The sequence below is a fragment of the Macrotis lagotis genome, chromosome X, assembly GCF_037893015.1.
Source record: "Macrotis lagotis isolate mMagLag1 chromosome X, bilby.v1.9.chrom.fasta, whole genome shotgun sequence".
NCBI lineage: Eukaryota > Metazoa > Chordata > Mammalia > Peramelemorphia > Peramelidae > Macrotis > Macrotis lagotis.
In genome coordinates this window covers 295,912,734-295,939,745 of record NC_133666.1, presented here as the reverse complement: position 1 = coordinate 295,939,745, position 27,012 = coordinate 295,912,734, and the positions used below count along the sequence as shown (strand labels likewise).

The window sequence follows — 27,012 nt, the reverse complement described above, 5'->3', positions numbered from 1 at the left end:
TTCCAAGAATTTCATCACACTGTCTACAAAAAAGATAATTTATTATCTCATTGCCCATTCTGAGTTCTTCAAATTTTTTCCCTTTCATTGTTATTGCTAGCATTTTCAATACAATATTGAATAACAATGGTGATAGGAGGCACCCTTGTTTCACTCCTGATCTTACTGGAAAGATTTCCATTTTTATCTCCATTACAAATAATGATATCTGGTGGTCTTATATAGATGCTTCTTATCATTTTAAAGAAAAAAAATCCATTATACATATGCTTTTGAGTGTTTTTTTAAATAGGAATGAGAGTTGTATTTTGTCAATACCTTTTCCCACATCTATTGATATATGGTTTTTGTTACTTGTATTATTGATATATAATCAATTATGTTAATAGTTATCCATATGTTAAACCATTTCTGTACTTCTGAAATAAATTCCACTTGGTTACCATGTTTAATTGAAACCGAGGTTCAGAGAGTTTGACTTGCCTAAGTCACTCAGAAATATAGGTTATTAAGTAACAATACTAAGATTTGAGCCCCAGTATTCTGATTGATATAAAATTCAACATTTATTCTATTGTATCACAATACCTTAATAGATAGAGTTTCCTAGAACTCAGAAAGCTGCTATCATACTTTTCCTCCAGAAAAGTGCAGATTAACCACAGTTCACTAATTATTCTCAGAATCAGTTCAACTCTGTGTTAAAGACTTGAAACATTGTGATGAAATAACAAGTTAGCTCTGTATATTCGGAAACAAGGAATTTTACCAAAAGTCCCAAAGGAACTATGGGATTCAACAGATGTTTGTGATTATTCACCTTCAAAATTAAGACATGCTACATCCAGATTATAAACATGCTGGATAATATATTGCAGCATAGAAGAAAAATATTGCATGAAAACCAATAGCCCAGGTAAGAGGCTGGAGTCAGAAGATAGTAGCAAGTGAATTAAATTTTAGTACATTAGTCATTTTGATGGAAAGAATACAAATAATAGGGAAAAACCTTAGGTGGGCCACTAAGAAAAGTGAAATCATAGGTTTTAGGATACCATAAATTTATACCACTCAACAATTCTTCTGGAATGTGATTAGAGTTGGCAACTGGCATCTATAGGTATAAATTGATCATGCTGGACTTTGTCAGACATAGCCTTTAGATTTTAGGATACCAGTTTTAAAAAATTCCAAGAAAGATTTGAACCCAGTTCTTTAGATTTCTCTTGCATTATTTATTTAACTAATTAATTAATTAATTATGATTTTTCAAGGCAATGGGGTTAAGTGGCTTGCCCAAGGCCACAGGGCTAGGTATTTATTAAGTGTCTGAGGTCAGATTTGAACCCAGGTACTCCTGACTCCAAGGCTGGTGCTCTATCCACTGCGCCACCTAGCCGCTTCTTGTATTAGTTAATTTAAAAAAAAAATTTTAAAACTTTAAAATCCTTGATAAACATCGGAAAAAATTATGTAGAAGACTGAAAATGAATATTCTACAGTTAATTTAGAACTATTGCACAAGTTGTAATTTTGGAGCATTTTGATTCATTCGACAAATTCTGCTTAGAGTTTGCTGCACATACACAACACTGACCAAAGCCTGAAATATTGAAAAATAACCACAACAAGAGCTTATAAATCTATTGACTTAAAAGAGTTGAAGGGTAAACAAAGCGAATCAGATGTCTTTGTTCATTATTTTGTCTGTTTATATAATTTTTCCTTTGGCAAAAAGTAAGCTGTTTCAAATTCATTATTTTACATGTGACTAGTCTTCACTTTGTGGGATTTGGTTACTTTGGCTGAGATTATTGGCTCATAAATAAAAATGATTTGATATTTTTAAGCTGCTTCCAAAGATCCTAATATTCCTGTATTACTAATAAATACAGAATAATTATTACTAATAAATATTTTCCTGAGAGCTAATCTTTATCCTTTAATTCTTCTAAGCACTGTGAATAAACCAATAAGCATTTATTAGTGCCTACTATGTGCCAAAGACTGTGCTAAGTGCTAGGCAAAAAAAAAGTGGGGGAAAAGCCCAGTCCTTCCCCTCAAGGAATTTGCAATTTAATCATCAAAAACAATCTCTGAAGAGAACAGAAGTGTGTGTGTGGGGGGGGGAGTCATTCCAGTTACAGGACTAGATGGACTTTGTTTAAGTTTAGATTCTAGAATATAGCCGGAATGGGGGAGGCACTATTAAAAAGTTTACAACTTTTATCCATTATTGAGTAACACTCATGACCTTATACCATTACCTTTTCTGATTGGCTCTCGATTTTCCTCTGCTTCTCTGTTGACTCGATTTTGCTCTGGCTCAACTGCGGGCTCTTGTTCTTCAAGTTCATCCTCTGTTTCATCATCACTGTAGGGGACAACTTCATCATTGGGCTGAGAGTCCTCCTCAATTGTAGTTTCTGAGTCTCTTTCCCTATTCATTCTGCTAGCAACCAGGAACTACCTATCTGAAAGGAAAGGAAAGGAAAAATAGGACAAACTAAGATAGGGTTCTGTTGCTTAGTTTGTAGTTAACTCTGTCTCTGCTGGCTTCACTTACATTATAATAGCTTGTCCCTCTAAGATTCTAGTATCACTCAACCAGGTTTCAGAGGTTCAAATTTACACAAAAATAAGAATAAAAAGACATTCCTTGTTTACATCCACTATATTTTTATGATTGAAGAGATATACAAACCATTTAAAATAGAATCAAAGTTGCATTGCATCAAAGTTATATGTTTTCAACAAATTCTCTCCTCATTCCAACATCCTCTTCTTTCTTTCACTCTTTCAAACTTATGATTAGATATACACTTACATTATAATCTATCTATACACAAATGAAGAGAACATCTTTAAATGAATTTCTCTATTTTGAAGTAAGCATAGAATGATTTTACAAATATATATATGTGTGTGTGTATATATATATATATATATAGAGAGAGAGAGAGAGAGAGAGAGAGAGACAGACAGACAGACAGACAGACAGACAGACAGACAGACAGACTTTTGTGTCTAAGGGTAGTCATCCATAACAGCCTTGAGACTACTCTCATTGTTTACCTATGATATGTTGCCAGTCAAATCAACATGTCTCACTACTGTGATCACAGATGCATAATATTTTGGCTATAATTTGTTTAACCACACTCAACTACAAAAATCATTTGATGAAAAGTACTATCAAATTCTGAATTTTCTTCAGAATCTAGTTCATTGCATACTTAAATTCAACTTGAAAGGGTACTTATATATACCTAGGCATAAGTCTATTAAAGGTTTATTTGTCTTGTCAATGTTTTTTGCTCTTCTGAGTAACAGGTGACATGAACATAGCACTTCATAAGTAAATTATCTCATCTGAGTCTCATAATAATTTCTGTGAGTCAGGATACTACAGTTATTTCCTGTTCCCCATTTGTGATTTCAAAAGTAGGTACCTTCCCATATGAGAAATGCTACCTCTTTACCCCTCAATATATACTTAATAAAGGTATTATTGTTATTATTATTATTATTAATTAAATTAGGAAATTAAGGCTCAGGGGGCTTAAGTAGCCATATAATGCTAAACATTGAAAGCATAAATTTCCAGAAAATCCAAAACTGGGGCATTCAATAAAAAAAAAGTTCCACTTTCAGTTTACTTGGTGAAGGGTGGAATGGGGAAAGGAGGGTAGTGAGGGAAGGAGATACAAAGTTCATTAGTCTAGTCTCAAAGGCTAAGAAAAAAAGAAACTGGAAAGAATAAAGAAGTGAACATAGGGATCCCTGGGGGATCAACTGAATCAAAGTAGATGTTGAGAGACCCTTACATGCAAACAGATTAGAGATTTTGGAGTTGTAAGAGACTCAGTGAGCATTCAGTTCAACCCCCTCACAAATTTCAATGAAGAAACTGAAGCTTTTAAAGAGAAAAATATCACAAATAAATAAATAAATGAGTAGAGCTATGATTCAAATCCAGATTCTTTGACTCTAAATCTAGAATCCTTCCCACTAAACCATGCCTTCTTTCATGGAGAATACATTCTAAATATCTACCAAGTTCCCATATATGCTAGCTGTATTTTGTAGTTGTTGAAGAGTTGTTTCAATTGCATACCACTCTCCATCTCTACCACTTGACCTGTCTCTTGACATGTTTCATGCTCCTCCCACATTACAAAGTACAGGGAGTTTCCAGGCTCCAGGGAAGTAGAACCTTCCTTACACTAACTTCAAGGAAGGTCTCAGTATCCATAATCTGTCTTAGAGAAAAAGGACACAAATCAATTTTCCCATACCTTTGCTTCATTGCCATAGACTGTTTTTTTCCCCTTAAGTATAGCTCAAAAAATGTCTTGTCCATGAGTGAACAATATTTCACATCTACAGAGAATTCTGTTGTTATAAAGTTTTTCATGTTTGATTACTAAAAAAAGCCTTCAAATTATAAAAAATGAAAATTGTGTTATAGAAATTAAAAGCTCTCAGGTCTATGCTCTTTTAATAAAGATTTGAATATGATATGCTTGGAGAGTCAGATGCCTGAGACTGAGCATATATGAATAAGCAAACTGAAAATTTTACTTTAGTAAATTTAGTAAAGATTTAGTATCTGAAACTAGTTCCTTTCCATTATTTGAAAGGACATGACAAATTCATAGCTAAACAACTGAATAAGCCCTTTGACTGATCCAATTCCAGTTTGTCCTGTATAATTTGGGCTAGATATTTTTTTTATTTACACATTTAAAATTTTTGTTTTTCCAATGACATGAAATGGTAGTGTTTAATATTTTTTGTGTGTTTACCATGTTTTTTTGCAAGACTTTGAAGTTTACAATTTCCCCCTTGACAGAAAGCAATGTGATATGAGCTATATATTTATAATCATGCTAAACACCACAGATCAATATTGAATGTTGTGAAAGAAGAATCAGATAAAATGGAAGAAAATATTAGAAAAATGACATAATACAAAGATAACTTTTAAAAATTGAAGATAAAAAGCTTTGATCTTCATTTAAACTCCACAGTTCCTTCTCTGGATGTAGAGGGTATTTTCTATCATGTTTTTTTTTAAATTGACTATGATTATTGTCCTGTGGAAATAAAAAAGTCCATCATGGTCGATCATCACCCCATCCATGATATTGTAATATGAACAATGTTCTGCTCATTTCACTTAGCATCAGTTCATGCAAGTCTTTCCAGGTTTTTTTGAAATCCTGTCCCTCCTCATTTCTTATAGAACAATAGTATTTCATCACACACACACACGCTGCACAATTTGTTCAGTCATTCCCCAATTGATGAGAATTCCCTCAATTTTCAATTCTTTGCCACTACAAAAAGAACTGCTATGAATATTTTTGATTTTTACTCTTTTTCATATAGATCTATCTTTTGATTACTGTGGAAACTTTCAAGTTTGGAAATTCCCTCCAATGATAAAAATTGGCACCTTTTCCTAAATAGTCTAGGAGAGCAACTGGGACTCCAATGGAGAGTATCAGAGGTCAAACTTGAACTTGATCCAGACCTGAATTTTGTTCATTCTAAGCCTAAGTGATTAGAATTATTAAATGTAGGGGCAGTGAGGTAGTAGTGGTCAGATTGCTGGACCTTGAAGCAGGAAAATTCATCTTCCTAAGTTTAAATATGGCCTCAAATATTTACTAGCTGAGTGACCCTGCACAAGTTGATTAACCCTTTTTGCCTCAGGTTCCTCATTTGTTAAATGAATTAGAGACAGAAATGGCAAACCACTCCAATATCTTTGACAAGAAAATCACAAATGGCATCACAAAGAAGTGGATGCGACCTAAAATAACCAAACAACAATAACATTTCTATGGCTAGCATTCTATGTATTAATACTCTATTGTCATTCATTCTAATAATGGAATGGTTAGTTACTATTAATGTTTTAGGGGATTTTTTTGCAAGGAAAATGGGGTTAAGTGGCTTGTCCAAGGCCACACAGTTGGGTAATTATTAAGTATTTGAGACCATATTTGAATCCAGGGCCAGTGCTTTATCCACTGTGCCACCTAGCCACCCCATACTATTAATTTCAGTAGAGAAATTAGCAATTTAAATTTTGAAGACTTCTAGGATGAAACTATTTTCCATTTACATTAAATTATTACTTTAATTAAAAACTATCCTTTTTTATTACATTGCAAAAATGTTATATATAGTTCTAGGCTATACTGTTAGAGTTCATCATAGACCAGAAAGAGCCTTGTTAATTCATAAGAGGGTTGATTCTAGCTAATTTTGGAATGTGGTATGCCATCTTTCACCTTGATCTTTTTCCCTGGTTACCTGCCCTCTTGTAATTATTATTTTCCTTCGAGGCTCAACCACCTCTTCCAGAAAGTCTTCAGTGTTTTGTATTGCTCTCTTTCACTTCAGTTTTTTTTCATATAATACTTATTTGTATATACATAACATCCTCTTTCCTTCCTTCCAGAGACTGTTGCTGTTAGACCTTTGTATTTGAAGAAGACCAATGACATAGTGATGTGGGGGTCAGGATGCAGTGTGTTCAATTGACTGATCAATATCATATGAGCTTGAAAGGTTCTTCCACAAATTGGATACCAATAGTCTATTTGGACATCTGGGATGGAGATGTTTCTAGATTTGTGCATCTCACATTTCCTTTGTGCTACTGTGGTTCTATTTTACTCATAGAGCCCAATACCTTCTTTGATATGGCTATACCTCTCTGGGAGGTCCTGTGCCAGTTTCTCTCATGTCTCACAACTGATACTAAAGTTCTTCAGAGAGATCTTAAAAGTGTCATTGTATTGGTACTTCTGATCACTGTGTGAGCGCATGCCTCATGAGTTCTCTGTAAAAGAGCCTGTGAGGTAAACCCACATTTGACAATAGAACAAGGTAGGTAGCCCTTCAGAATTATGTTTTCTGCAGTAAAATTTGAATGCTCTGCAGTTAAGCTCCAGAGAGAGAGAGAGAGGATCTATGTCCAGTACCTTATCTTGCCAGGTGATCTTCAAAATCTCCCTAAGCCAATTCAAATGGAAACAATTCAGTTTCCTAGGATGACACTGGTATACTTTCAGAGGCATTCAACAATGAGGTGGAGTACAGCAGCTCTGTAAAACTTCAGTTTGGTAGGCAGTTGAATATCTCTTCTTTCCTATACTTTCCTTCAAAACCTCCCAAACATTGAGCTGGCTCCAATAATGCATATGTCAACCTCATCATCTAAGTGGACATACCTGTAAATTATATTGCTAAGGAAAGTGAACTTATCCATAGCATTCAAGATTTCATTATTTGCAATAACTGCATGTTCCACATGTTCTAGTGTTGATCGGTGAAGACCTCTGCTTTCTTGGTGTTAACTGTTCGGTGTTAATAGCAGAGAACACATCCATACTCTGCTTTATCTTAGCCTCAGAGGAAAAAAAGCCTTAAGGTTAGCACTAAACTGATGTTAAACTATTTAACTGGAGAAGGTTACAAACTGAGACTAAAGTGGAGGATGGGCTCCACTTTTTGTTCAGATGGCTGTGCATTCAATGTAATCTCCAATGCTAAGGTAAGTATGTCTCCGGGAATTTATAACAAAAGCAAGGTCTGTTTCCTTTGTATCTTTAATGTTACCAGAGCCTATCATAATGTTTTACAATAAGAGGTACTTAAGCCAGACTTATAATTTTTTAGTGTAGAGAGGTCCTGGTGAAGAATTTTCTCTATTAATGAATATCAGGAACTTCTTTGCAATTTATAATCCTAACACATTACCTGGGTCACTGTGAAGTAAAGAACTCACCCAGCATCACACAGGCAGCACTCTTCTGAATTCATTCTGGAAATTTTCCTTTCCTACTTTTGCCAATTTCTCTTTGTCCCTCTTTCACCCTGAAACTCTTTACAGAAAGGGTATTTCAAAAGTCTAAGATAAGTTTTAAATCTTGGTAACTATTTTTGAGCCCCCTGAATTTGAGGGCAGCCATGATGCTCCTCTCTTACCTTCTCTTTTCCTGGGCACATCTTTAGCTTCTTCAACCAACTCTCCTATGACCTGCCATCTAGGTCCTTTACTGTCCTGGTTGCCTGCTTTTTCTTACAATCTGAATATTAGATTTCTGGAATAATCTGAGGGGGACAGAGGATAGCAGGATTATCACCTCCTGTCTTGTATATAATGTCTTTTCTAAAGCTCTAAGGATAAGATATGTAAATCAATTAATGCAAAGTATTTTATTACACTTTCACCCTGAAATAAAATTTTTCATTCTATCATTATCTTCTTTGCATTGTGAATGAAAAAAAATGCACTTGTCAAAATAATACTGCTTGGTCTATCAAAGTGTTCTTAAATTTAAGTCCTTCTAGTTTCAATGCAACCTAAGATTGAACTGACTTTTTTGGCTATGACATTATACTGTTGAATAATATTGAATTTACAATTCCTTAAAACAATCAGATCTGTTTCAGACAAATTCCTACATAGACATACCCCCCTCAACATGCACTTGTCATGATGATTTTTGGAACCAAGTACCATATATGGCTTTACATTTATTCCTATAAAATTCATTTTAAGATTCAGTTCATTTTTTTAGATACAAACTATCACTTGGCATGCTAGTTTATTCTTATTAGATTTATGTCATCTGAGATTTGATGAATACACAATTTCTTTTATCCAAATCACTCATAAAAATGTTAAAAATAGCACAGAGCCAAATACGGATGTAGGTATATTCTACTTAGAGTTCTACTCCCCACCCACCAATTAATGATTATTCTTTGTGTCCAACCACTGACCTACTCTCCAGTGTGAATATAAGGAACACTACTTTGACTACTTTATTCCATTTTCCACTTTTATCTTTACTCCCTCCAGGAACCCTTCAATGAAAATATTAACAAGTGAATAAGTCTAAGGCAGATTCCCAGCAAATAAACCAGAGAATACGAAAAAGGGCATGCAAACAAACTTGGGACAACTAAGTGTTGTAGTAGATACAGGTCTCAAGAAGACCCAAGTTCAAATTTAGCCTCAGAAATTTACTAGCTATTTTGACCTTGGGCAAATCACTTAACTCTGTTGGTCTCAGTTTCCTCATCTAAAAAATGATCCAGAGAAGGAAATAACAAACCATTCTGTTTCTTTGTCAAGAAAATCTCAGAAAGGGTCACAAAGATTGAACTTGACTAAAACAACATACAAATAAACTCTGAGTTTAATAGTTTAGAACTGCACTAAGTCTTTGGAACCCCTATACTATATATACACAATTATTTCTCTCTCCCCTTTGTATAATTTATTTCTGACTTAGACAATGTACATAAAATGAAGACAAAAGAGCACTGTGATTCATGAGCCATGGGTGACAAAACACTTTTAGATGGTGAAATTAGTCTTGGTTGGGTTCATGAGCTAATTATTAGGTATAGTTCTAGAAAACTCAGAAATAAAGTGAACATTAGAATACAAACTATATCCAAACATGAGCCTTTGGGAATTCCCAAAATGTTTTTCTTTTCAGTGTTTATCATAATGAGTTACAGCTTAGTCCCACAGATAACTTTTATGGTAAATAACAAAAGGGAAAGGAGAAAATAGCATTGCTGTTTTTAAAATCCAGACTGCATCTTTGAATAAGTTAAGGACAATGGCCCCTTTTTAATTCCATTCCTATTGTCTCTATAATTATGTTTTCATAGCTCTTGTTATAATCAGGTTTAAGGAATACTATAAAGGCATGTGTTTTGTAAGTTACACCTAAGTGGAAACAAAACCTCTATGATAATAATAATAACATCTTGCTTCTAACAAGTCTTTCAAGTTGGATTAGTAGTAATGTTAGAAGGATCAGTCTATTGAGAGAGGATTAAGGACAGCTTTGTAAAAAGAGGTACCACTTGATCTCAGTGAATGAATAATCAACTTGATGGCTTTCACTTCTGCAAGAATCTGTTAAATTGCATAAGTCTATCATTTTATTCTAGCATCCAACTTAAATTATCAAGGACCTGTCTAGAGACTGGGTCAACCCAGTATATAAGTCATGTCTAAAAATTTTTTCCTTCTTTGATGTATCTGGGTTTTAGGTCTAGTAGCAATATCACTGGCCAAGGGATAGGTTTAATTTAATAATGTTTGGGAGACCATTCCAAATTGCATTCCAGAAATGTAGGACTAATTCACAGCTCTATCAACAATATATTAGCATGCCTGCCTTTTCGACCTTTCTCTAGCCATCATTTTCCTTTTTTGTTGCCTTTAGCATCATCAACTGAGAATCTCAGAGTTATTTGAATTAGCATTTCAATTATTAATGATTAGGAACATTTGTTTCCTACTAAAAACACTAGAGAGTATAGGAATAAATGGTTTGTTCCTTAGAATAATAAACAGTATCTATCTGAAACCATCAACAAGCATTATATGCATATAGAGGCTTGAGGCATTCCCAATAAGATCAAGGTGAAACAAGGATGCCCATTATCACCACTACTATTCAATATCATATTAGAAATGTTAGCTTCAGCAATTAGAGAAGAAAATTGAAAGAATTAGAACAAGGAAGGAGACAAAACTCTCACTCTTTGCAGATGACATGATGGTATACCTAGAAAATCCCCAAAAGTCATCTAAAAAAAGACTAAAAATAATTAGCAATTTTAGCAAAGTAGCAGGATATAAAATAAACCCTCATAAATCCTCAACATTTCTATATATGACTAGCAAGAGACAGCAGAAAGAGCTAGAAAGAGAAATCCCATTCAAAGTAACCTCAGACAAAATAAAATACTTGACAGCCTACCTGCCAAGGCAGACTCAAAAACTCTTTGAAAATAATTACAAAACACTTCTCACACAAATAAAATCAGATGTAAATACCTGGGCAAACATCAACTGTTTATGGATACATTGAGCTAATATACAATTCTACCAAAACTAAACTACTTATTTAGTGCCCTATCAATCAAAATTCCAAAAACTTACTTTAATAAGTTAGAAAAAGTTGTAAGTAAATTTATATGAAGAACTAAAAAGTCAAGAATTTCCAAGAATTCAATGAAAAAAAGCAAAAGAAGGTTTAGCCTTATCCGATATAAAATTATATTATAAAGCATCAGTCATCAAAACTGTCTGTTATTGGCTAAGAAATAGAGTGATAGATCAGTGGAATAGACTAGGTGCAATAGCAAGAAATGATTATAGCAATCTGCTGTTTGATAAACCCAAAGAGTCCAGCTATTGAGATAAAACTTTCTCTTCTGTTGGGAAAATTGTAAGTTAGTATGGAAGAAACTTAGATTAGACCAACACCTCACACCCTATACTAAGATAAGATCCAAATGGATATAGGATTTAGACATAAAAAACAATATTATAAGCAAACTAGAAGCTCAAGGAGCAGTTTACCTGTCAGATCTATGGAAAGGGAAGCAGTTTATGACCAAGGAAGAGATGGAGAACATCATTAAAAACAAACTAGATAATTTTGATTACATTAAATCAAAAACCTTTTGCATAGACAAAACCAATGTAAACAAGATCAAAAGAAATGTAGTAAATTGGGAAATAATTTTCCAACTAGTATTTCTGAAAAAGGACTCATTTCTAAAATATACAGAGAACTGAATCAAATTTTCAAGGAAAAAAAGCCATTCCCCAAGTGACCAATGGTCAAAGGATATGCAAAGGCAATTTACAGCTGAAGAAATCAAAGCAATCCATAGTCACATGAAAAGCTGCTCCAAATCATTACTTATTAGAGAAATACAAATTAAAGCATCTCTGAGGTACTAACTCACACCTACCAGCCTGGCCAATATGACCAGAAAGAGCAATGATCAATGCTGGAAGGGATGTGGGAAATCTGGGACACTAACATACTGTTGGTGGAGCTGTGAACTCATCCAGCCTTTCTAGAGAACAATTTGGAATTATGCCCAAAGTGCAACAAAAATGTGCATACCCTTTGATCCAGCAATACCACTACTGGGTCTATACCCTAAAGAGATTATAAAAAAGGGTAAAAACATCACTTGTACAAAAAATATTCATAACAGCCATGTTTGTGAAGGTAAAAAATTGGAAATTAAATGAATGTCCTTCATTTGGGGAATGGCTTAAACTGTGGTATATGTATGTCATGGAACACTACTGTTCTATTAGAAACCAGGAGGGATGGGAATTTAGGGAAGCCTGAAATGATTTACATGAACTAATGCTTAGTGAGATGAACAGAACCAGAAAAACATTGTACACCCTAACAGCAAATGGGGGTGATGATCAACCTTGATGGACTTGCTCATTCCACCAGTGCAACAACCAGAGACAATATTAGGCTATCTGCAATGGAGAATACCATCTGTATCCAGAGAAAGAATTATGGACTTTGAACAAAGACCAAAGACTATTATCTTCAAATCAGAAAACCAAAAAAAAAACTGTTATCTTATTATGTAATTTTGCTATCTCATACTTTATTTTTCTTCCTTAAGTATATGATTTCTCCGTCATCACATTCAACTGAGATCAACAACATATAACATGAAAACAATGTAAAGACTAACAGAATGCCTTCTGTGAGGGGTGGGGAGAGGGAAGCAAGAATGGGGGGAAATTGTAAAACTCAAAATAAATAAAATCTTTCTAAAAAATTAAAAATAAAAATATGGTTATTAATTTACATGTTTTCTTTGTGGAATTGCAGATTCAAATATTTCCTTTTTACTCACCTTTACCCCAAATTTTCTAATCAATTGCCTAATCTTTTGAATAGTACCATTTCAACATTTTCCTCATCTATTTCACTATCACCCTAATCCAAATCCTCATCAGCTCTGATCTGGACTACTGTCAAAAATCTCCTAATTGATATTTTCCTCTCTTAATATTTCCTTTGAAGGGAAAATTCTATCTTTCATACAAACATCAAATCAACATTTCCATAGTATAGTATGGTCATGTCCTTCAATTGCTCAAAAAGTTTTAATGGTTTCCCATGGACTTTTCTTCCAGGTTCTTCACAGTCTAGTCCTAACTTATTTTTCTAGGTCCTCTATGATCCCACCAAACTGGCCTATAATATTCCATTTCTTAAATTCCATGCCTTTCTGTAAGTTGTCTTCTCTGAAAGGAAGATCTTCCTCCTCACAGCTGACTTAGCTCAGATGCCTTCCTACTCCTTTCCTAGGGCTCCTTCTTCTTTGGATAAATTGTTCCCACAACCTCTAATTTTGGGAAAGACAAGGAATTAGCCATCCATGTTTCTTTGGATTATGCTATAAGGCCTCACCTGCCTCCTGCAAGTTTCTTCATCCTTCTGGTGAGTTCTTCCCAGAACCTCCATTTAAGGGAAGGGCCATTAGCCATCCCTCATCCTCCAGCCTTAGGCAAATCTTTCTTCCTTTCTCACTTTTCAGTCACTATCATCTTTGTAGTATCAAATGTAAAACTGAGGGCAGACATAGCTTTTCTTTTTGTTTGAATTTGCTTTCCAGCTCGCCCAAATAAATCCTTTTGTTTTTGCTTTCTAAATCTGCTTTGTTTTCATTTTTTTAGGTTTTTGCAAGGCAAATGGGGTTAAATGGCTTGCCCAAGGCCACACAGCTAGATAATTATTAAGTGTCTGAGTCTGGATTTGAACCCAGGTACTCCTGACTCCAAGGCCGGAGCTTTATCCACTATGCCACCTAGCCACCCCTGTTTTCATTTTTAAGGCAAGATTTCCTCACATGTGTCCTAAATGGAATGCAGTAATTTTTTATAAGTATCTAGGGTTACTTGAACTGAAAGGTCTGCCTTTTGGCCTTTCACAGACACCAATAAGTTATGATGGCTGCTTGTTGGCAGTCCAATAGCCTCCTTTCAAGGTTCAGAGACAACTCTTATACAGGATGAAAGATAAATAACATATGAGGACCATCTCCTTGAAGAAGGTTTTCTAACCTGTATTAATTCTGCATGGATGCCGTTTTTACTTTTTCAAAATGATACTATTTTCTTTGGAGGATGCAAGTTTCTTATGGGAGGGGCCTGTCATACTTTTATATTAATATGTGCTGAGTAGTTGATTGGTTGACTCAGATCTGGTATATTTGACCTGAATGATGCACCAACAACACAACTGAAAGCAGGCAAGCTTGTATTTCTATCTTTTACGTCTCTTTTTTGACCCAGAACAAGTTATTTAAGGTAAGGTAATTGTATAACCTGCAAAGTAAAGAATTCATTCTTTTTTTTAGGTTTTTGCAAGGCAAATGGCTTACCCAAGGCCACATGGCTAAGTAATTATTAAGTGTCTGAGACCGGATTTGAACTCAGGTCCTCCTGACTCCAGGGCCGGTGTTTTATCCACTACTCCACCTAGCTGCCCCAAGAATTCATTCTTAAAGGATATATTTTAAGGGTTCATATTTTATTTACAAAGTAATCCATTTCATTTCAAAGTATTAATAAGTAAATAAAATTTAATCTGTACAATATCCTGTGAGATATTATGATATTATATTTCCATAAGGAAACTAAAACATAGATAGAGTATGTAGCCTTGCCCACATTGGAGTCAGGACTAGATTTCCATTGTCTTGGCTTCTAGCCCAGTGGCTTTTCTGTAAACATGTTCAAGCTTTTTGTTAAGCAAATGAAAAAAATTCTATTAATAAACCCTTCTCTCACCTTTCTTACTTTGGGAAGTTTTGCTCTTTGCTCATCTCCTATACTCTTCCCATCATCAAATCATCTATTAAAATATTTTTTCCCCTTTGTCCCTGCTGACAATATTCAGTAGCTATTACTACACTTGTGCCCTTAGAGAAGGAAGCGTTTTTCCTCTTACTTCTAGAATACATTTATGCTATTTCATGCAACCTAATTCCAGACATTATAGGGAAGCCAAAGATGGATGTCATGACCTATAAACTAAGCACTTAAAGTTATGTTGATTTTTCATCTATAAAATGAGAGTCAGACCAGATGGCCTTTGAGGTTCAATACTACCAAATATGTGCCCAAAGGATAAGGCATTGCTAGCATTTGCAATGAAAAAATATAATTGATGATGAAAATTCTAAGTTTTCCTATTTCTCTACTTTATTATGTGAAAGTAATCCCTTTATCCTATTTTCCCTTTTTTTTCTTGGGGGGGGTGGATCAATTTTCAGATGTTATGAGCCAAATCTCCAATGAACAATTTAAGATAATGACAAAAGAAAATTAATTATATTTTTGTTATTTGTCCTTCCTTTTTGAAGAAAACCTTGACATCAGGGAGGTGATACAATGAAAATGAATTGAATTGAAGTGCTGTGCAAAGTCACTAGTCTCTCTTTCATGTCCAGAGCCATCGAGTACAATGGGCATCAGAAGACTGGAGATGACCCTGGATGATGTGGGAGACTGGATTTTTAAAACTAGGTCTTTCCCAGGTCACAATTTGACTGAGGCAATGCCCATTCAGTCATTGAGATTGAGTAAGGGAGAGAAGAAGCAAAGAGACCAAAAACGATCACTTTAGAAAAAGAAAAAAAATTTTTTTCTTTTTCTTTTTTTTTTTTGGTTGGGAGGAAAGAACCTTAAGAGTTTCTCAGTAATTATGACAAATAAGAAAGAAAAGAAGCACAGTCTTTTGCACAGTCCAAAAAAACAAAGAAGGGATTTTCAGGGTTTTCAGTCCAAAGCAGAAACAACTGCTTATATGCATTCACTCAGAATCAATATGGGCCCAAACAAATTGAAAGCTTTACCTTCTGCCCATCTGAACAAACTATACCAATAGCTGTGCTGTGGCAAAAGTATCAACAATATTTTTATTTGAATTCCAAGAGAGAAAAGAGATTCCTTAGTCACTAAGAATCAAATCATTCAGGAAATTTATCTTTAATACATGCAAACCCCATTCAGTCCCAGGATCTCCTCAAAAAAGAGTGAGTTTTTAAATGTTTGGTTGTGGATAGATTGATTTAGATCAGGTTCATTTGCTTGAATGGTCCACCAATACAACTGAAAGCAGAGAGGTTTCTATTCCTACTTTTTATGTCTGACTTTTCTTTGTTCTCTGTCTGACTCTCTCTGACCCAAAACAAGTTATTTAAGATATAAGGTAGTTCTAAACCCTGCAATCCATCCTAAAAGGAACTCAGAACAATTTAATCTATCATCCTTTTCCTCTCCTAAAAAATTATTCTAATTAAATTCTGAGGTTTCCATCTAACAATTTTTCTTCTTTGAGTTTTCCCTCCCCCCCTTTACTCAGCACCTCCCAAATCAAGATTTAATTTTCCTTAACTGCTGTATGCTTCTTCCTCCACTATTCCTTCTTCATATCACAGATAACAAAACTTCCTTTAAAAACAATCAAGTTCTTCTAACAAACCCAGGAAAGGGCACATTTCCTCAAAAGTCAGAATTTATAATACTCAATTGTGTATGTGAAAGGGGCGGGGCTGGGGAGAGGGTTAACTGGAAAATTAACTTAAAATAACTTTGACTTGATTTAAAGGCAAATTATGGAATTGAAAGATGATTTTCTCTCTAAATATTCTTTCCTCTAGAATTATAAAGGATATTAAGTCCTCCACTTCCTCATTTTACAGGTGAGGAAATTAAGGTCTCAATCTATAAAATAATTTGCCTGAGATGACAAAGATCTGTCAGTGCTACATCTGACTCCAAATCCAATGTTCTTTTCATTGTATCATGCTGCATTCTTATTTCAAATTAGGGTAATAATGTGTAATTGTGGGGGAAGAAGCAGTGTCAGGATGAATTAGTTTAGGTGATGTCCCTCCCTCTTCTCCATTACCTCCTCATTAATCCTTACCCCATTTTCCAAAAAGGGTAGCTATGTGGCAAAGTGTAGAGAATTAGGAAAACTCATCTTAGTGAGTTCAAATCGGGCCATAGATATGTAGTAGCTGTGTGATCTTGGGCTAGCCACTTAACCCTTTTTGTTTCAATTTCCTCATCTGTAAAATGAGCTAGAGAAGGAAATGGCAAATCATTCCTATTTCTTTGCCAAGAAAACTCCAAATAAGGTTGTAAAGAGTTAGACACGATTAAAAGCAACTGAACAACAACAATATTTTCCAAAACTTATGTCCTGTCCTTCACAGGCTTAGTCATTCACCTTCACAAAGTTGGCAGCAGAAACAAATGTTAAAAAAATTCCATTTTCCTAAAAGTAATGTACTAATATTTATGGTGCAACATAACCATGCATTTGAACTCCAAATCTTCTGCAATCTAATTCCAGTCATCCTTTCCATTATTATTATTGTTTCCTTTCACATATTTATTTTCTAGGGGAACAGAACAATTCACTTTCTTTATGATTGATTAAGATTTCTCCATGCATTTGCACAAACCCACTAAACTTTCCCCCACTCCCTTTTCATCTCCTATTTCTTAAAGACCCAACTCAGTCCATCTTTTCAAGGATGCCTCTCTTGATCAATTTTGCTAAAAAGTGATCCTTCTCCCCAAATTAAGCTCTTAATTCTCTCTCTTTTTTGACCTCTTTCCTCCATACTCCTCACCAAGAACCCAGCAAAGTTAGATGAAGAAATGGGAGCTTTGCCATGGTAGTCACTCTAGAAGTGGGAAAAAATCGAGTTAGGGGCATACAGAAGAATCTGGTCCAAAAAAATCAATGAAAAGTCTAAATTTTATCACTAATTATAAACATGAATTGTTCACTCCTAATAACTAGATTTGGGGTGGATTGAAGGAATCATTGACTTCAAGCTGCCTAGGAAGGGCATTAGAAATCTGCTTGAAGTAGGACCAGAAGGAGTGCTAAACATAAAGTTTAAAAATTAGTTAATTCTGATTGCTTCCGATGGCAGGTTCTTCTTTATCACCAGAACCAAGCTGAACACAGGTATACAGACATGCTTCCAAGTTTATGCCTGCTATAATAACCTCTCCCCCTCCCAACTTTGTAAAGTAAATGATTCTACTTTTTCCTTCTCTTTTCTGAAGGTTTAGGATCTAAAAGCTATTGCACTTGCCTTGGAATCAGGAGGATTTACTAGCTGGGTAACCTTGGGGAAGGAACTTGATTCTGATTGCCTCACAACCAGGATTATCTCCAGTTGTCCTGATTCATATCTGGCCCCTGGACCCAGATGGCTCTGGAGGAGAAAGTGAGCCCTTCCCCACTCATCATCTCCTCAATGTCATGTCTTTCTTTGAGAATGAAGGACAAAAACTGCTATTAACTGTGTAGACACTTCACTTTGCATCAGTCCATATAACTCAACCTAGGCTTTTCTGAAACCATTCCTATTACTATTTCTTATAACATAACAGTATTTCATCACCTTCATATATCAAACTAGTTTAACTATTCCCCAATTGATGGGTATTCTTTCAGTTTTCAATTCTTTGTCATTATAAGAATATTTGCTATAAATATTTTTGTTTATAAGTGTCCTTGAAATTTAAACCTAATAGAAGTATTGTTGGGTCAAATGGCCCTTTAGGCAAGGTTCGAAATTGTTCCTCAGGTTGGTTGAACCAGTTCACAGATCCACCAATTATACATTATTTTTCCCTCATCCCCTCTAGCATTTTCCATTTACTTTCTCTGTCATGTTAGTCAATCTGATCAGTGTAAAATGATAGCTAATTTTTTTCATTTTTCTAATTATTATTTAGAGCATTTTTATATGACTACTGGATGCTTTATTTTTGTTAGTCAATAATATTTTTTCTAATTATATGTAAAGATCATTTTTGTAAGATTTTTGAGTTCCAAATTTTTCTCCCTTCCTCTCTGTCTTCCTTTCTCCCCAAAATAGCAAGTAATCTGATAGAAATTATCAGATGTATAGTCATATTAAACATATTTCCATATATGTCAAGTTGTGAAAGAAGAATTGGAGCAAAAGGGGAAAACACAAGAAAGAAAAAAATTAATTTAAAAAAGTGAAAACAGTATTCTTTGATCTGCATTCAGACTTCATAGTTCCTTCTCTGGATATGGAAAGAAAGCATCTTCCATATGGAAATTGGAATTGTCTGATACCTGTACTGCTAAGAAGAAATAGCTTTAATTTCTTTCTCTGAAAATTGTCTATTTATATCCCATGTCCAATTGAAGAATGACTTCTATTTTTATAAATCTGGATGAGTTCTCTATATATTTGAAAAATGAAACTTTGATCAGAAAAATTTGCTATAAAATCCACCCTGACCTCTGTTTCCTTATTTTCTTCTATTTTTGGTTTCATTGGTTTTGTTTGTACAAAAACTTTTTAACTTCATGTAATCAAAATTATCCATTTTACCTACTGTGAACCAATTGTTTGGTCATAGACTCTTCCCTTAGCCATAGATCTAATAGTTAATTTCTTCCATGCTTCTCTAATTTCTTAAGATATCACCTTTTATAGCTAAATCATGTGGCCATTTTGTGCTTATCTTAGTAGACAGGGTGAGATGCTGATCTTTGCCTAGTTTCTGCCAGAATACTTTCTAGTTTTCCCAGTGGTTTGTCAAAAAAGTGAGTTCTTGCCCCAATAACTGAGATCTTTAGATTTAATCAAACCTAAACTAGGTCAATTATTTAATTGCTTTTATAAATTGTGGAACTAATTTATTCCACTGATTAACCATTTTATTTCTTATCTAGCACCGGATTGTTTTGTTGATTGCCACTTTGCACTATAATTTGAGATTTAAGACTTCTTCACATTCCCCTCCCCCTCAATGATTCTTCTAATAGTCTTTCCTTTTGTTTCTCAAGATCAATTTTGCTATTATTTTTTCTAGTTCTAAAGTAATTCTTTGATACTTTGATTGTTGGAGCTGTCTTCTAAGCATTTTGAAGAGAAACTAATAATAGTTTGTTACCCTTACAAAAAAAGGGCTACATAGTTAACATTCTATTCAGCTCTTAAATTTCTACTCTTCCACATCACTGGGAGATCCTTTAATCTCTTTCAGGAAATATACTGTAGCATCCACAAAGTGGGGTAGATGTCACAATGAATAGAGTGCCAGGCAAGACCATGGCAAGGCACTTAACCCCCTCTGCTTCAGTTTTCTTATCTATAAAATGATCCAGTGAAGGAATTGGCAAACCACTTTATCTTTGTCAATAAAACCCTACATAGGATTGCAAAAACTACATAGGATTGCAAAAACTACATAGGATTGCAAAAAAGCTAGAAATGACTGAAATGACTGAATATCAACAAAAAAATACACAGAATGAGTTGAGAAAATCCAGCTCAACACCTTAGATTTTACAATTACAATTACACTTTATTAGTATTATTAGTACTAAATGAATAATTTCAACTAGAAATACTTGAAGTGCCGCTAGAAACCAGTGTTAGGCCTTCACATTTATCTTCATTTACTGAATCATTGATAAAGAAGGAAATGTCTAGATGGTAACCCATTGGTGTGTAGTACTCAGGAAAATGTCACCTTAGCAGTGAGAGGACATTAAATATTTTACTATAGCAGCAGCTTAGAACAAAGCAACATGATGTGTATCCATTACCACCCTGTTTTCAGATGTGCTGAGTAAAGGAGAAACTTTTCACAGATCCTATATTGTTTTTCTAAATATCTACCTATAAAAGGTACTTTATAGAGAGGGTGTTATACAATGAGGACCTAACCCTGGATTTTGCAGAATTATTAGGGTATTAAATTCTGAAACAGAAACCTTATTTACACCTGACACCTACATCACAATATACTCTTTGTATCTTGCCAAATGAGACACTCCATACAGTATAGCCAAAAATAGACTCCAGGTGTTTATCAACAAGTGAGTAAAAGTACATTTGTGTACACAGAGAGCTCAATACAGGTTTATGTTCAAACATGCAAAAACGGTACAATGATTCCTTTCATGGTTCTATTTACTTCTTATAGACTAAGTATTAAGATGTGTGAACCATACAAGTACTATTACCTAGGGGGAAAGTTGAAACATTTTTTCTTTTTTTCTCTTAAAGAAAATACTGTTTTTGATAACATAACCCCTTTATACTTTTCACGATTTCCTACTAATTGCTCATTGAAGAGTCTAATAATTGATTATTGATTATCTCTTATCACTTAGAACAATGTCTCCTCCTACTCCATTCCTCAATGAGATCTAGACTACCAACCTGAGCAACAAAGGCACTGGGACTGAACATGTGAGCTTTTTCCAGGTTTACATGTGTTATGCTCCAAAAGTAAATTTGTAACTAAAAATAGTGTAGGATTCCTAGCAACAAAAGCCTGCTTAATCTAACTATGCTTAAAGATAAAACTGGTTATTTATATTTCACTTTACAATTTACGAAATATCTTTAGGTGAATTGCTTCATTTCATAATAATAGAAAGTTATTTATTATGGTTTGCAAATAAATCCACAAATAGAATCTCATTGTATCCTTACAACAACCCTAGGAAGTAGGCATTATTGTTATCCCTATTTTTTTAACTGTTGAGTCCTTTTCCAGTCATGTCCATGTCTGTGACCCCATTTTGGGTTTGGTTGGCAAAGATACTTGAGTGGTTTGCTATTTTCTTCTCTACTTCATTTTAGAAAGGAGGAAACTAAGACAAACAGGGTGAATTGACTTACCCAGGATCATACAGATAGTATCTGAAGTCAGATTTGAACTCATGAATTTAATTCTTGATTCCAGACCTAGTACTCCATCCACTGGGCCAATTAGCCATCCACACTCATTTTACAGATAAGGAAACTGAGGCATACAGCAGTTATATGATCCACCCAGAGTCACACAGTTAGAAAATGTCTGAGGTGGGATTTGAACTTAGTCTTCCTGATTCTAGTTCCACAGCTCTCTATATAAACTGAGCCAACTAGATGTTTCTGCAAAAGTAGAGACAACATCCTCAAGATATCCCAATAAAGCAGAAAGGGTCAGGCAAGTAGGTAAGGCATCTTAATCTTCATTTTACAGAAAGTGGGGGCCAAAGGAGGCTAATGTTTTTTTCCAATAAACCAAAATCACTTTTTTTTAGTAAAATAAAATACTATCAACATATTATAAATGGAATGGCCAGGTAGATGTCACAGTGAATAGAGTGCCAGGCAAGACCATGGCAAGTCACTTAACACCCTTTGCTTCAGTTTTCTCATCTATAAAATGATCTAGTGAAGGAATTGGCAAACTTCTCCTTTATCTTTGTCAATAAAACCCTACATGGGATCACAAAAAGCTGGACGTGATTGAAATGACTGAATAACAACAAAAAATACACTGAATGCAGTGTGATAAACTGAGAAAAAATAAAACTCCACTGGATTTGGAGTCAGATCTAAGTACAAATCTCAGCTCTTCCATATACTAACTATATGCCCTTGAGTCAAATCACACAATTTCTCATCCCCAGAGTACTCATCTATGAAATGAAGGGCTTGCCTCAATAGCCTGTAAAATCCTTTCTAGCTCATATCCAGCTCACTCATCCTAACATAATTCAATGGAAAAGTCAACTCTTAATGACAACCCAGAATGCCAAAATACAACTTTCCCTTCACGAGGGGAAGGGATGATGCCCTTAGCAACCTCATCTGAGAGAAAATACTCCATTAGGACAGGGTAGGGTGGCCCACCTATTTTGATACAGCAGTAATCTAACTGTACATCTGTACACTTTAATATCTGTGGAAGGGAAGTATGTCAGTTTAAGTCAAGTATAGAACAGTGAGTATTGCATAGATCGTAGATTTAAAGCTGGAAGGATACTTTAAGATAATTTGGTCCAATCTTCTCAATTTGCAGATGAAGGAAACTGAGGCATCTCAGAGGTTAAATGATTTTGTCAAAAATGGCATGCATGGGGGGGGGGGGAGTGAGGGAGAGGAATGAATTCTGAATCCAGATCTATCATCCCTGTGCAATCAGGGAAAAGGTTCCTCACTCACTCATAAGTCCTATAAGAATACTGCTCACAATTTTGTTATTACCTAGACTCATAATGCCTAAGGGTCTCATTCTGGACAAAAATGGAAAGAAATCCTACTTTGCTCTGGATCTTTCCCTATTCCTACCCTTTACAAAAGTTATCATTTCCGTAATGGATAGAGCACCAGGCCTGAGTCAGGAAGATTTGAGTTCAAATAAGATCTCAGACACTTAATTACCTTAGCTGAATGACCTTGGGCAAGTCACTTAAGCCCACTGCCTTGCCAAAAAAAAGTTATCACTTTCTTTTAGTTAGCAAACTAGTGGACTGTGTAGCAGTAATGTGGTACAATGTGCTAGACTTGGTTCATAATAATAGTACCTAGCTCACATTTATATAGTGATTTAATATTTGCAGAGCTCTTTACAAATGTTATCTCCTTTAATCTTCAACACAAACCTAGGAGGAAGTAGATGCTATCTTTATCAATAGCTTACAGATGAGGAAACTTGGGGCTGATACAAGTTATGTGATTGTCACAGCATCATCCAGCTAATAAATAGCCAAAATAGCATTCAAAAGAAGGTTTACCTGACTTCCAGCAATTTATCTATATTCAGCCTGGAGTTATCCATTTATCAATTAAAAAACTTCTACTTTTTTCTCATTTTCCTCATTTATAAAAAGTAGATCATACATCTTCCACTTAAAAAAGTATTATCATGAGAAAAGTATTCTCTAATTATAAAATGCAATCTAAATGAGTTATCATTATGCTCTGGTAGCATATCAAAAGAAATGCCAGAAGAATAGCAAAATCCTTAAAAGAAACAGGCAAAATCCACACAATCCTCACTGTATGATTCTAATTGTATTTTGTTCATTCTAGAAATACCCATATAGATATTAAAAGAGAAGTATATAACTAAAAAAGCAATGTTTTGATTCCAAGACTGTTAACCATTCAATGCTCTCATTAGGTATGATGGGAGAGACCCAGCTGATCTTTAAGCTTTTCTCATTATAGATGGGGAAAGAGTAAACACAGGTGTCAAGGAGTCATTTGTATGTGATTTCCATATGAATAGATTATACAGTCAATCTATTCTGAGATCAAGTAAATTGCCAAGTTAAATGCAGCAATCCTAAAGGCTATAAATAGAAGCAAGAAGTTAGTTGAGCCTAGAAGAGTAAATTTAAGCACCAATTCTAGTTCTAACCCTTCCACTAATCACACAATCCAAACAAGTCACTTAACTACTGAGCTTCAGTTGTTGAATAGAATAGTACAGTGGCAATAGAATGCTGGAATTGGAATCAGGAAGTTATCTGACACTTTATTAGCTTCATGGTGTTATGCCTCTCAGCCTCAGTTTTCTTCACCGTAACGGGAAAATGATAGCTCTTAGCTCACAGGGTTGAGGTAAGGATAAAATGAATTAACATACTCAAAGCATTTTGCAAAATGTAGTGTTAGTTACCCTTTCATTTCAACTACCCATTATAAATCATTTAGCGAATTTAATACCCAAAATATATGTATATATGTGCATGTGAGTACACACACACACACACACACACACACACACCACGCACAAGTTCAAGTAGGTGACCCCTGTGATAAAATGTTAGACCCAGAGTCAGGAAGACTGAGTTCAAATTCAGCCTTGGACATTTACTGGCTGTTTGTTGTTTGTTTGTTTTTTAGGTTTTTGCAAGGCAAATGGTGCTAAGTGGCTTGCCCAAGGCCACACAGCTAGGTAATTATGTGTCTGGGAATGGATTTGAACCCAGGTACTCCTGACTACAAAGCCGTTGCTTTATCCACTACGCAACCTAGCCACCCCTATTTACTGGCTGTTTGATCCCAGACAAGTCAATTGACCTTTATTTGCCCCAGTTCTTCATCAGTAAAATGGGGACACCCTGGAGAAGAAAATGGCAAACCACTCCAGTATCTTTGCCAAGAGAACTCTATGAACAACACAACTGAACAACAATAACAAATATGTGTGCATATTCATAAACAAAAATGCACACACATACACATAACTGTATGAAGATAAAAACAGTATAGAGCAAATTCTGTGGAAGTTTTATATATACTACAGTTAGAGAATAAAAATATTCAAGAAAAATTTCTCCTAACTAAAACATGGGGCAAAGGGTTATTTTTTTTTCTCATTGATGCTTCAATCCAGACAAAGAGAACATCAAATTCAGCAGAACCAAACAAACAGATTGTTCTGCATTATGAGCAACAAAAACTATTTCTTTGTTTATTGATTTTTTCATTTATGATACTCATCATGCCTCTACAAGGATATTTTGAACCAACTAAAAATTTCTCTTCAAAATTTCTAAGACATTTCATCTGATTAATGAATGCTCTTCTCCCAAAAGGTGATATATGAGAGTTCAGAGGCTCCCTAGTCCAACCTTCATTTTAGAGATAAGGAAATTGAGACCAAAGGGCTGTGCCCAAAGTCTCATAGGTAGTAAGTGCCTTAAAAATGAAAAAAAAAATCTAGTGCAGTATCAAAGCCTAAGGAAAAAAAATGAATTGCCATTTACTGTAGCATTAGGGCAGCATGTCCTAATGGATAAAAAGGTGACTTTAAAACCCAGAAGACCTAGATTCAATTCGAGTTCTGCCTCCTATTCACACTGGCTTGTGTGACTGTGGACATGTGCATCTCGATCATTTAAAATTGCAAAGATATGATTGAGATTTCTCTTTGGTCATAAGAGAAAAGGAAAAAAAACCTATGACCTCAGAATTCATCATGGACAAGAATGGAATTTTAAATGGGGTAGGGAAAGATTTCAAGATCCATTCCCTTCACTTTAAACATAATGAAACTGAGGCCTCTTGGGAACTCTGAAGTCCTATGACTCTACTACCTAGGTTGTTAATACTAGGAGACCAGATATTTTCAGCTAGTTAATACCAGAGTTAGGATCAAAACTCACCCAGATTCATTTCTGGTGCTTAGGACAGTGCCTAGTACATAATAGGTGCTTAGTAAGTATTTATTTACTGATTCAAATCTCCTTACTTCAGAACCCAATGTACTCCTATCAATTTATGTTATTATTAAAGCTTTTTATGCAAAGACATTATAAGGTTACAAATTAATTTTGGAATTATGTGATAGCTAAGAATTCTGTTGATTTTATATTTTTTAAAAGCAGTGTGTATTTAGTAAACACTCAATATGTATTAACTGAATAAATTAAAATGTTTGAAATTTAAAGACTTTTCCTTAGCTATAATCATTGAAAATATAATAATACATAAGAAATTTGTAACTTCTTTTCTTGAGCTTAATTTTTTTCTCTTTAATTGAAGAAAAAGACTTACACTGATTACATGAGAGAATTTAGTTTTTCAATTGCTAGTAATTTCCTGAAAGATATAGATTATCCAGTGAATGTGAATTTTCCTTCTTTAATGAGTTTAACTATTAAGGCTAGATCACGAATGGTCTGGGATGATTTATATACAGATCTTGTCTCAGGGGTAGGATGAGGAGGGGATATTTTCTCTGGACCAGTGATTAGGTAATTACAATAGACATAAAGTTAAAAACTGCTAGAAATAAGACTCTTCTGAGATATGCAAATAAAAGTTATAAAGGTTGTAACAAGGGAGAGAGAATGGGGCCTGCTACCCCTCTCCTACTACATTAAAAATAAGAACTCAAAACAATCTAAACTAATTGATAAAGTTTAATAAGGAACTACTATCATATGTGTCATTTCTTGCACATGCACATCCAAATTAGAAGTATTGTGGAAACAACTTTGTGAAAGAACAGTGATATTGAGAAATTGGGCATATAAACCAAAGCATTTCTTTAGGCTAGAGAAAACAACTCAATTTCTTAGATTTAAATTTCTTTTTTGTTATTATTGTGCAGTCATTTCAGTCACTTCCAACTCTTCTTAACCCTATTTGGTTTTCTTGGCAAAGGTACTGAAGTGGTTTGCTACTTCCTTCTCATCTTACAGAAGAGAAAACTGAGGCAAATAAGGTTAAGTCACTTGTCCAGGGTCACACAGCTAATAAGTGTCCGAGGTCACATTTAAACTCAGGTTTTCCTAATTCCAC

General features: G+C 34.6%; 1 protein-coding gene across 8 annotated transcripts in view; it reads right to left on the bottom strand.

Moving 5' to 3' along the window:
• Window positions 1-27,012, bottom strand: part of ATP8B1 (ATPase phospholipid transporting 8B1) — a 139,779-nt gene that overhangs the window by 80,392 nt on the left and 32,375 nt on the right. For 5 of the 8 annotated variants that reach the window (XM_074202694.1, XM_074202695.1, XM_074202696.1 and 2 more), the window contains exon 2: window positions 2,268-2,474. In XM_074202694.1, the coding sequence (XP_074058795.1) occupies window positions 2,268-2,448 (181 nt within the window). In that variant the 5' untranslated portion in view covers window positions 2,449-2,474. Of the gene's footprint in view, window positions 1-2,267; window positions 2,475-8,007; window positions 11,553-27,012 lie in introns of those variants that run through there. The other 3 variants (XM_074202700.1, XM_074202701.1, XM_074202702.1) reach the window with 3 other exon arrangements.